At 39.0% G+C, this 12,365-nt stretch overlaps 1 protein-coding gene across 1 annotated transcript in view; it reads right to left on the reverse strand.

Moving 5' to 3' along the window:
* The window catches only part of LOC111232503 (protocadherin-11 X-linked-like), a 114,724-nt gene that overhangs the window by 36,533 nt on the left and 65,826 nt on the right, over window positions 1-12,365 (reverse strand). The window contains exon 5 of the mRNA XM_022760061.1: window positions 5,678-5,876. Within this exon, the coding sequence (XP_022615782.1) occupies window positions 5,678-5,876 (199 nt within the window). The remainder of the gene's footprint in view (window positions 1-5,677; window positions 5,877-12,365) is intronic.

Here is a 12,365-nt window from a genome sequence, read left to right on the forward strand (position 1 = left end):
CTGGGGCAGCTGTAAAAAGTTCTAGGAGCCAGAAGGCACAAAGGCTTTTATTTATTTATATGAAGGAGAATATATAGCGGGAAGCAAACTGGTGCAAATGATGTGAAAAAAAAAAGCGGTTTGAAGAAGTTATCTTGTAGATTGTGGGATAACTGCAAGAAAAGGAACAGGCTGCATTACCATTTTATGTGCGGAATGAATTAAATATACACACCGCAGCCAGAATATCTCTGATAACATGACAATATGTAAGCTCATGTTGTGAAATTAATGAGACATGCTTTCTCCTGTCTTTCAATAACTACCAGGGATGTACCCTTAAGCAAGGCACTTCATTCTTAATCACCTCAGTGAACCTGCTCATTTGTCAGCGGTCCATGGCGAGACGGGCTGGCTCCTAAGTGTGAAAATGTGGAGAAGGCCATCGCTATCAAAGAGAATGCCTGCTCAGCCAACTTTACATGAATAAAAAGTTGAAAAAAAAGAAAAAAAGAATCAAGCCCAACAGTCTTACAGCAGTTCATCATCTTTCTAACCTGTGGTCAGCCAATTATCTGGATCTTACTACAATGATGGACTTTTTAACTCTCCGAACAAGGGTCTTCTTCTCCGTTGCATGTCAGCTTAGTCTTTCCCCCTGGTCGCTGATGACATTGTAACACTAATTACAGCTAATTGTTCTATGCTGAATGGATTTAGTCACATTGCAAATGATATGCCATTGGTCAGTGTCACAATGTTTCCACAGAAAAATTCAATGGGGAATGGAAATTTGCACAAATGAATGTAATTAAGAAGCACATTCATTACTTCTAATTGCATATGAGAACCCTCAAAGTGAAACTGAGATTGGACTCATATGAATAATTAATGCGGCTAACTGTACTGAACACTATGGCGTTGTTGCTGTCACATAATAATGTGTTAAAGTGTTGGTATGAATGACAAAATGTAGTCTTACAGTTTTGTACTGAAGTCGTAGCGTTCCAATCACAACCATCTAACTGTTTTTTTTTGTTGTTTTTTTCACTTCCTAATGAAATCCCTTTATTCATGGGCAGATTGTGTCTAGACAGTTGAATTCCAATCTTAGTGCAAGCTTGCCATTGGCGAGCCAGACATACTTGGATAGAGTCAGAGGTTTGAGAAGTATTAAAAATTCAAGTGGTACCAACGTGTTTGGCACACTAGATCAAGTCAAGTGGCCTTTTCCAAAGACACAGAAAAGGGCAGCTGTAAATCAGTCAACTGGAAACTCAGTCTGAGAGTTATTATGAAAATTTTTGGACCTACAGAAATCAAAGAGTTGAGAACGTAACCCCCACAAAGTAAGAACTCCGCAAGCCTTTAATCAGATTATTTGTCTCCTTGAATCAGGAATTATGCAATCTGTTTTAAAAGCTTGAGACATACAATTGCATGAAGTGAAAAATAATTTAAATATCAAACAAAATCATTGATTGAAATCTGTTATTTGATGAAGCAATTCCCTTTAGTAAAAAAGTCTCCGCTTTTATAATACACTGTGCAGCATATTTAAAACTATAATCTTATTATACTTGCAGTGTTTAAAAGGGATTGGCTTATTTTAATAGCAGATTTAGATCTTAGACAGACAAGGTGTAAGCTGGTCATTTGAAAGCCATATGCCACAGATTAAGATACGGCACTACAGTATACAGCGTTTTCATGTTTCTTTCCAGAGACTAATGCACTGCTTCAAAACTGCCGTTGCTGAGCTGCTTGTAAGTGGGCAAAAGCACAAGCTCCTAAATCCCTCAACTCCAACAACAGGAGAAAGAAATAAGAATATTACAAATCGTCCAGAGAACAAATTTGTGTATTGTTTGAAAAATGTGAAGGATTTAGACGCAGGGATTTGCTCCCACTTTGCTGCACTTTGTCTGAGGGCTTAGTACTGTTCCCTGTTTGTGACATGATGAGTCCCATCCTTCAACAAAAACCTTTCAGGACATCATTAAGCCAACATCAACTTTACAGCATGGGCGGTCCGAAAATTAATAAATGCATGAAAATAAAAAAAAACATGGGATTGAATTATTCAATGTCAACAAAGCTGGAATGATCACAAGTGCTGTAACATCACTCAGAAGATGCTGGTCATTACCATTTAAAAAAACATTTATTTTTTTTTAAATTTCAAAAAATGACAACAACATCCACAGGACACAATGTCTGAGCCAATATGGGTCAAGAATGACATTTTCATCAACTGGATGCTTCTAGTATCAAATGTAAAACAACAGTGCTCTTAGTGATGCCATGAAAAGTCAGTCACTGAGGATGCAGCAGCACCGCGTCTCAGTACGAGAGACTGAAACAGCAGTGTGCATCCGTCTTATTCAAGGGAAGAGATGCATCGCATATCATTATGCGTTCCTGTTTTTGATGTTTTGATGAAGTGTTGCAATTTGGCCAAAAGGGACAGGTACGATTCATCATGCCTAATTGTTCTGGATGTGTAGTTCTGTACCAGCCAGCAGTCAGATGTACGGGGGGTTGGCCCTAAAAACACACATGCTAATGATATTAATTTGCCGCTTTTATCTATTTGTCGAGACAAAGGAGGAAATATCAAAACCTTTGGAACAATGTGTGACAAAAGAGGCGACAGCATAAGACTGATGGTGGGGTGGTGAAGTAAGCCTGGAGGGGGAAGCAAGAGCCCATAAAATGAACAGCCGCCTAACTCATAAATAATAGAAACATAAAATGTCATATGAACTTTATTTCAAGAGTGGGTGGTCTAATAAAGATGCAGGTTTAAAGAGGAGTTGAGAAATTCATTGTCATAAGAAGGCCACATGGCTTGCCTTTGGCACAGACAATTATTCAGTGGAAGTTGACATTCAGGCCCAAGCTGAAGCACATTTACGAAACAATTCCGCTTCTGACTCCTGAAATTCTCTCTCTTTTTTTTTTTTTTTTCTTTTACCGTTGCTTTGGTCTCGTTGCTTCCGTCTCTCAGCTCTATTTCTCCTTCTTCACTTGGAGTCATTCCATCTCCTCTCCCCTCTTTCCACTTCCCCTTGTTCTTTTTGCTTTACAAATTGAGACGACATGATAAGAGATTGCCACCGCCATGCCAGCCTGGTGCTCATTGATAAAACCATATCTAATCCATCTTAGGCCCCCCTCTGTCACCAGCGCACTCATCTCTGAGACAGTCGCCATGTACAGGATCCATCCATCTCTTTTTCAACTGAGTAGCACAGAGTCAGAGTTTATCTGACTTAACTTCTGGAAGGAGAAAATGGAGTCAGATGAGTCAGACCACTTTCACTCTGTCTTCAAATGATGTGCGAGTATATGTGTGTGTGTGTGTGTGTGTGTGTGTGCGTGCAAGCGCATGTGTGTTAAATCAGCGGGATCTAAAAGCAAATGAAAGGACTCTTGTGACTTAGGTGAGAATGTATGCTCTTTTAAAGATGTATTAATTGAAATTATACAAATATAAAATGAGAATTTCCTGCCTGGAAAGGTAAAATATCTAACACCTGAACACTGCACAGTCCGACATAAATTTCATAATGACTTATATATGAGTAAATATAATTTATGAAATGACTTCTCATATGGTGTTTACACAACCGTTGAACAAGATCAAGTCCTGTCTGCTTTAAGTGGTTTTTACATTAACATCAGTGAGAATTACATTGACTTTAATACCATTTGGCCTGATAAGGTTACAGAGCATTACAGGGGGGTTTTGGTCAAATAACTAGTGACTTTCATAATATCTAACTACTCCAATATTACACTCTCACTTATTCCGTTATCACTCACTCTCTGCTGTGATTTTTAATGCAGCAATTTATATAAGTACACATGCATTTACTACATTAGCATGGTCCTCTAAAACTAATGCACTTCAACAAATATTACCCCAGAGGGAAAGTGGGTAAGTGCAGTATTTGAGTAAGTTTATGAAGTATGTGATGTTTATGTCACTGAATATTAATGAGACGATGAGCAATTGCCTCTGTGTATGAATGAATCACATATGTGAATCACTGCTGTCACCATGGTGAGTACATTAAAGAGAACAGCTGGGGAGCTAGAGGTTTGATCATTAGATGTGTGTGTGCATGTGTGTGTGTGTGTGTGTTCATACACGGGGCTGTGTGTATACAGGTGTGTGTACTGTTGTGAGGGAATATGGAGGTCAGCTGGATGTGTAAAAAGGACTATCTTGTAAAAGAAACGGATTTCTTGTTTGAGCTTGCAACATCCTCTCATCAAAAACAGAAAAATCACAAATGGGACGGACCCTCGCATGTAAATGAACAGGTCCTCATCGCCAGGATGTCAGCCATCTTGTCTAATGTCTAACAAATGTATTCACAATCACACTCACACTGACACCCCAGCCCCGGACCTGTCAGCGCAGCTGCTGGGGAGGCAGATGCACCAAGGATGAGACTGTTGTCTCACTTACAGCTATGACACAATGGCTATACTGCATGTAGGTGTATGCAAAGCAATCTATTTCTGCCTGTCCTGTAGGTTTTCTTTTCTGCTGTATAGAAAAAAAAACAGATAGTTTTTTTGACAGGTAACTCCATGCAATGGCTCAACCATTCCTGGCAATGACACACGGGCCACACGAGCAGTGAAGGTCCGCTCCAATCTGAGCCTCATGCCCCTCTGCAATACACGAGGCAGGGTTACCTCCAGATAATACAATCTGATTCATCAGGACTAGAATATACAGCTTGAAGTGAGGGGGGAGGTTGGTATGTGACAAAGACACATTGATGGGGAACTCAGAATAGCCTTGTTCGTGTTAAGGTGGAGCAAAATCACTTCAGCAGCATCACTGGCATGCTCTCTTTGGATCTCATCTAGCACTGGTAGAAAAACAAAACCCAGAGTCCTCTGTGGTATGTCTTAAGCACTCTTCTTTTTCCCCTCAGCCAGTTATTTGAGCAATGATTTTTAAAAAATCTGTTGTATATGTATGAGGAAGGAGTTGTGCATCCTTGCGTTCAATGGATTTTTTTATGGAGAACATCATTGGGCAGTAAGCCATGCAGTGACAGCTGTCTTGTGAATCATTTGAATAAATTCAGGAACAGAGTTCCGACTTCAGAGGTAGAATTCCCCTCACATTGTACAGCTTAACCCTGGACAACATTTACAATATTCAGGCTTACAAAATTAATTGTCAATAATACAAGTTGCACCCTTAATGTCATTCTGCACTCCCATAACAACAGACTTACTTTCAATTTTGATCACATCCAATTTATTTGCATCTGTAATATGACTGAGATGGTCTCTGATTTCATCTTAAAAGGAAAAGCTGAATAATAAAGCACATGGATCAACTCTTCCTCTCCCTCTCAGTGGCGTAATGCTCCTTCTCCTGCAACAAAATTATTGTCCTGACAAAAACGTTAATGTGTAACCAACTTATTACTAGTCATCCGAAAGAAAATGGTTGCTTGTTAAGCATCTGCAAGGCTGTGTTGTTACTATGAAAATCACAGCTGTAATCTCAGTAAATAATTTTACTGTCTAAAAACACAGATGGCCTCCTGTAAATTGCGTTTGCAGACACTCAGTGTCAAAAATCACAAAAAAAACAATAAAAAATGAGACACAACAGATTTGCCTGCTGCCTGAAAATACACACAAAACTCCGTATACTCACTGGATTCCGGGTCTGAGTTTCCGTCTCCCTCGGTACGGCTGTTGGGTGATGTTTGCTCATAGTACTCCTCCTGGGGGAAGCTGAGGGGAAGAGGCTGGGTGGTGCTGGCCGTGCTGCTAGGCTCCGGGTCTCCCAGCCCGCTATCACTGCAACTCTCCTGGGAACCGTCTGGAAGATGGAATGTCACACGGCGCTGGGTCTGGAGCACATGGACAAAGAAGAAAGGTTTTATTAGAAAACTCTTCCATGCAGTTTAAAGTATCAGAGAAAGTGAAAATAAATAAACAAATAAATAAATGATCACAAACAAGCAACTGCAAGTAGTGCTGTGTGCATGGATAGTGAATACACTATTAAATTTATCTGTTGTGCTCACAGCATTGAAAAAAAAAAAAAAACATTGAAAGAAATCAAAAGAAATGCTTCTTTTTTTCTGTACAGTCTCTAGTTCCTCTGAAAAATCCATAGAACACAATGAGAACAGTCTTTATATTTTTTACAGTAGAAAATAGTTCCAATGAAAACTGTTTACAGTCAGGTCTGTCCACAGGAACAAGGACATCCTTTCTGAAGAGTCAGTTTGTTGTTGATTTTTCAAAAATGTAATATTTCAATGCTTTTGAAATGCACCACAATTGAAATTCCATTCACCATTGTATTGAGGTGAGGACCGAAATCTCAGATAAGACTCTCTCTGCCACAACCTAAAACCAAAACTATGTGTGTGCCTTTGAGGCTATAACACAACAACTTCATGAGAAAAATAAATATAATATATTTTTTTTTCATTTTTTTGTATTTGACTGAACTGAGCTGTTAAAGCCTGAGTGAGTCACTAAACGGATGTAATAATCAATACAAAGTTTCCCCTTGACCTCAGACACATTTCAGAAACATTTAAATCATGTCCTTAAAACCTCTGTCGTTCCAGGGACGCGTGCACTTTGGTATTAAAGAACCTATCCTTTCTGTTATCCTCCCTGCTCCTGGAGAGAGTCTTGGCACACAAACACTGACAAACAAAGATTATTAATATCATCATGAGCGATGACAACAATGCTTGTTTATGGGTGAATGAGTACTGTAGGACGGCATTTACAAGGGAAATCCTTGCTTAATTGTATCAAGTGTTTTTGTTTCACGCCCAGCACTGCATCCATCATCTTTACCTGCTTTTAATAGGAACATATGCCAAAACTGCATCTTGTCACCAAGGGGACTAATTGAAACAGTGACCTCGTAACCCAAAAATGATTTCTGGTCTGTTGAGTCTGGTGAATTACTTTTCAGATAATAAACTGACTTTAAGATTTATAATTGAGACTTCCCGTCCTGATAATAGGTGGGATGCATATTACCACGTTGAACTATGTCCTAGTTTTCCCTCTCACCCATTTCAGACACAAAAGAGGTAGAGATGGGTGTGGAGGCTGAGACTTTGATTTGAAAAGTCTTGGGGATCACAGGCGTGTGGGCATTTTCTTCTGAGAAGTGCAGGTCTCTTTGATTTCTCTCGAGGTTTACAGAAGTTCATGTTGCGACCTTTCTTTGGAGCTAAAAAGAAAACACATCCTGCATACGCTGTTGTCTGCTAACATGTTAGCAATTCCTCCAGAAAACAAACCACACAGTTACAATCACTCCTATTGTGAAGCTCGCTGGGTAACCTGTGGACACCACTGATTTCATTTTACTTTTTTTTTTTTTCTTTTTTTTTTAATATCTTTTCCTCAGAGTTTAACACTAAGAAAAATAAGGAATGAGGAGATCTGACTTGGCTTTGAGGTAAAACTGGTAAAAACCGAGCATTGTCGCAGTGATATACTACATGATTCCCTGTGTAACATCATACTGCATCACACTGTATAGCGGCATAAAACACATAAAATATAATTACGCCCTCAGCTTCGGTTATTGCGGTGAATTTTATTCGTCCCATTATTCAAACTGATGAGAGGATTTTTTTTTTTTTTTTCAACTGAAGCCCAAATGACTGTCTTGATTTTCTTCATCGCTATAGCAACAAAAGCAATATGCAAGTCCTGAATTAAGAACATCATTAACACATGTTCCTTCAAGCTCAGGAGGAGGTGATGTCTCTGTGCAAACATATTTTTCCTTAGCTACTATAGTGCGTAGATAAAGCAATTATTGTTCTTTGATAAGATTAAATAATGCCAGGAAAATCGAGGAGCGAGGGAGAGTGAAATAAAGTCTGGCACTAATGAAGGACAAACTGCCAAAAACCAAGTGCACAAAAAGCTTCATTTGAAAACTATCAGAGAGGGTTGACTAACCTAAATCCACACAATTAGCACCCTGAAAGCACAACTGAGTGGTTTTCAATGCTGTGATGTTGAAACAGCTAGCTAAATATTCTATTTACTTGATTCATCTAGATCCCGAGGCCACAAATCAGTGTGTGGTGAGTGTGTGTGTGTTTGTATGTGTGTGTGCGCGCGCGCGTGTGTGTGTGTATGCCAGTTAGTAAAAGTTGGATGAGAGATACGCATAAAAAGGGAGGAAAAAGGGCAGATAAAAAAACAAACAGAAAAACACACACAACCTTCAACTCTTCTGTTATTTAACTCAGAAACTGAAGCTCTTTGTCATTGTTTCTTTTCTACCGACAACAATAAGAAAGAAAAACAGGATCTGTTCACATGCGTTGCACTAATTTCTGAACCAAAAAAAAAATATATATATATATATATATATATATATATGCATATATGAAGCAGGATTAAAATTAATCTGGCTTTGACTGCATGTGGCGTGAGGTTCTGCTGCCAAATGATGAGGTGTATTTGTAAAGTCCTGTACAGAGAGGAACGCTTTCCCCCCACTCCACTCATGATTTTATTCTTTTTCTAAGACAGAGAAGAGATGAATACCTTGTTGGCAAAATCATATAGTTCTGTGTGCCATGTTTGCCCACGCTTTCAAGTAGTCTAAATATCTACTTGTTCTCAAACAGTGTTGGCAGCTGTTTCTCAAATTACTGGAGGATGTGCGCGAAAAGTAAAGTCCAGGTTCCAGCAAAGAAAAGAGCCCACTTACGGAAGGTTGGCAGCTCTACAGAAAGCATGCTTCCTCTCCACATGATTCTAATTATTGGAAACTTGCTCCAACAATGGCATCCAGAATCTATTAGAACAAACAGCTGTCCACGACAATTAGGACATAATCATGTTGCATAAGGGAGTGTCTTACTTTTTAGGGTTCTGTTTATTCAAGCCCATTCAAGTTGGTGCCAGATGTTAAGAAAGGCCTAATCTGATTTCATGATGAATCTCAATGCTAAGTGGTTTAGCTACAATATTAATTACAATTAAATACCATTAATAAGTCTTCAATAAATAAAAGTTTTGCTCCCAGTGATAATGACTAACGTGAATGAAACATTAATGTTGAAAGACAAACGTGACAAACAAAAACAAACATTCGCAGAGGAGTCAAGGTGAGTGTTTTGCTAAGCATTATCACTTATTTAAAGAAGCTGCCAGAAATCCATAAAGCAAAGACAAGCTGCGGTAAGAGATATCAAGACCAAACAAAGCCCGTTCAGCCAGATAAAACACTGCCTTGAGAAGTATGTACACAGAGATAAAATGAACAGGAGCGATGCATGCCAAGTTCTACCATATAACAGGCCAGCCGATCCAAAGCCCTCCCTCTGGTAACCGCCCAAACAATAGGCAGATGGGGCTGGATTCACGGGTTACCGGATTAGAAGTCCGTTATATTTAGATATAGAGGAGGGGAGGCCAAGTGGCTGCCACCTTGTCCTTTGCTAGACCTCGGCTCTTTGAGTTTTATTATCATACATACTTTTTTCCCCCCCGTCTACCACCCTCTAGAAATAGCAAAGAAGTCTGTGCTGCGTGGAGAAGGACTTGGCTGACAACCACCCCACTTTGAGTGATAAACAGGGACCACTTAGGAGTGAATCAGGGGAGATTGGCTCTGCCATTTCAGATAAGGATCAGCTCGCGGGCACACCTAGACCTGCATAAATCTGTTCAGAGGAGATGCTGATTTGTCATGTCTCACATGTCTTATATGGAGAAAAAAAAAACCAAAAAAAAAACAGCAATGGCACAATCCACAACAACAAAAAAAAAAAATCAAAAAACACTGCCCCAGTTGTCGCTATTCTGTCTGGTGTCAAGACCGTGCAACATCCACAAAACCCTTGTTTTTTTAGTGTTCTACAGCAGAATGTGAGGTGAATATGCCACAGGGTGTGAGATGGTGAGTTAGCGTGAATAAGCAAGGGGGAGGTGATTCTAGCAAGTGGGTTGAGAGATTACTGGGTGATTTTTGACAAATCAAATGATAATTTATCTGTTATTGAGTCATCAGCTATGATGATCTTCTCTGTGCAACATGAACTATGACGGTATTATGAACACTCTCTGGTCCTGGCTAATCGGGGTCTTACGAAAAACTTTAATAATTGTAAAATGTTACCAATATAATGACTTAGATATAAATCACAGTAAACATAAAGTGACAGATATATAGCAGTTGGATTGTAAATCTATACCAAACAATAAAAAATAGCCAACAACTGTGGACTGTGGAAAGACTGTTCTCCCAAAACTTAGAACTACACACACAGGCCATGTTGGGCAGGGTTTTACAGGGGCAGTATCGTCTGCTGAAACTGAAACTGTTGTGCAAAGTGTTAGAGTGACTATGACAGTCCTGCTCCCATGGACCAAAGACTGCTGACCTGTGTGTATGTCTGCACACAGGCATATTCAGACGAAACAAGACAGAATTGGATTTAATGTTAATGGTGTCTTAAGAGGAGAGAAATGCCCTTGATCTCTTTTGAATGTTTCAGTTAAATATGCAACAATAAAGACAATTCAAAAGTAAAGATGCTTTCATTTCACTCTGAGCAAAACTTTTCGGTACATGTACCTTTTCTAAAGCATAAAATAAAACATTTTAAATGATGAGAAAAAGCTTTCGATGTCTTCTCTGTGTGATCATGGAGAAATACGCAGTTTGAGAACTCTCTCAAGTTAAGACACTGTTTGAAGAAAACAAATCCCTGGCGTCTTAAAACATTTACCCATGATTTTTCAGTCATATTCATACGAGAATAACAAAGCAATTTTACAGACACATAAAAGAATAGTAAAGTAAAAAAAACAGAACACCAGTCAGGTCATGGACAAGATAAATAGATCAATCATTGCCATTGGATTAAAACCTTCCATCCCCAAAATGATTTTACAAGGATTCAAAAAAAAAATTTTTAGAATCCTGATGGTGGCAGAATTTACTTAATATCTAACCCACTTAACCTTTTCACTGGAAGTTATAAAACATTTACATCAGTAGGTGGTTTTCAAATAGTAGCAACAATATGTATATTTCTAGCAACAAAGATTATAGTGGTGACATGCAGATTTATTGTTGGTGTGATGTATATGAAATATACTGTAGTAACCCACCAAACCCCTGTACAGTATCATGCTGTAATGATGCTCATGCACATGCAGGAAAGAGTAGAGAACAGAGTGAGACTTACATTCACAGAAGTTATCTTGCCAAGTTGACAGGCCTCCTGCAAGGACAGAAGAACAGTCATTTCACATCGCTGTCTGACTCTAACTTCTTAAAGCCAGTCAGAGTTCACAATTGACAACCTCATAGGTTTTCAGAGGTTTAATGTCTTTTTTTTTTTTTTTTAAGTTGAAATAGAGATTCTGGATACATATTGATTTTTTACTCAGACACTGAGTTTGTACAGCACATTTCCATGCTCGGTTGGCACACCAACAAACCCGGCTGCAGAGTACACACCCTCTCCTCAGAAATGTAAAGAATAGGGCAAACCTGACATCCTGACAACACGAGCCATACAACTGACACTTTGATAAAGATGTTTTCTCTGCATGTCAGGGAGGAAAGTGAACAGAATATCAAATGAAGCATCAAAAATTAACAATAAACAGCGACAAGCTTCTAAATTGGGAACAAAAGACACCCGCAAGCCTGCAAAATAGCATCCTCTCTCTGGGGACTGAGATAACTCACAGAGAGATAAGAGTATTTAATTTTTAATCACTAATTTTGTTTTCTTTGTACTGTGTATAATAATCTGAGTACATGACTTGATTTGCAAAGAAAATAGAAGGAATCTGGCAACGAGGAGCCACTTAGACAGGGGAAAAGCAGAGAGGACTGCTGAGGTGGAACGGTAAAACAATGAACAGGAAACAAGTTCATGTCAACAGATTATCCCGCCATAATTGTTCACCAAGGGACGCAGCTACTGACTGAGCGATAGAGCAGTACGCCCAGCACTATTCATCAAACACAAAGTAGAGCTTCATGGTGGACAACTCAACTGGATTTAAAAGAAACGTCTCCAAACTTCTGACAAATAACTGCACAGGAGAGCAACTGTTTTGTATATTATTTATAATAAGCAATGTTTGTGTGGAGACAGGCATATTTAAGACCTTTGTGTGGGTAACCATTAAATCATCTCATTGTCATGAAGTATCTCGGCGCACAAATTATGCATACTGTATATTTCTGACTACGCCGGCAAAGTTTTCTAAGAAGAAAATCAACATGTCACCAACTGTTTGGCTCTTCTTCAGCTGTTTGAAGCTTCAATTTTTCAAAAATATATCATTTTTAGCGGTTATGGCCATTATGG

This window comes from Seriola dumerili, unplaced genomic scaffold (assembly GCF_002260705.1).
Source record: "Seriola dumerili isolate Sdu_G_001 unplaced genomic scaffold, Sdu_1.0 BDQW01000331.1, whole genome shotgun sequence".
Classification (NCBI taxonomy): Eukaryota; Metazoa; Chordata; class Actinopteri; order Carangiformes; family Carangidae; genus Seriola; species Seriola dumerili.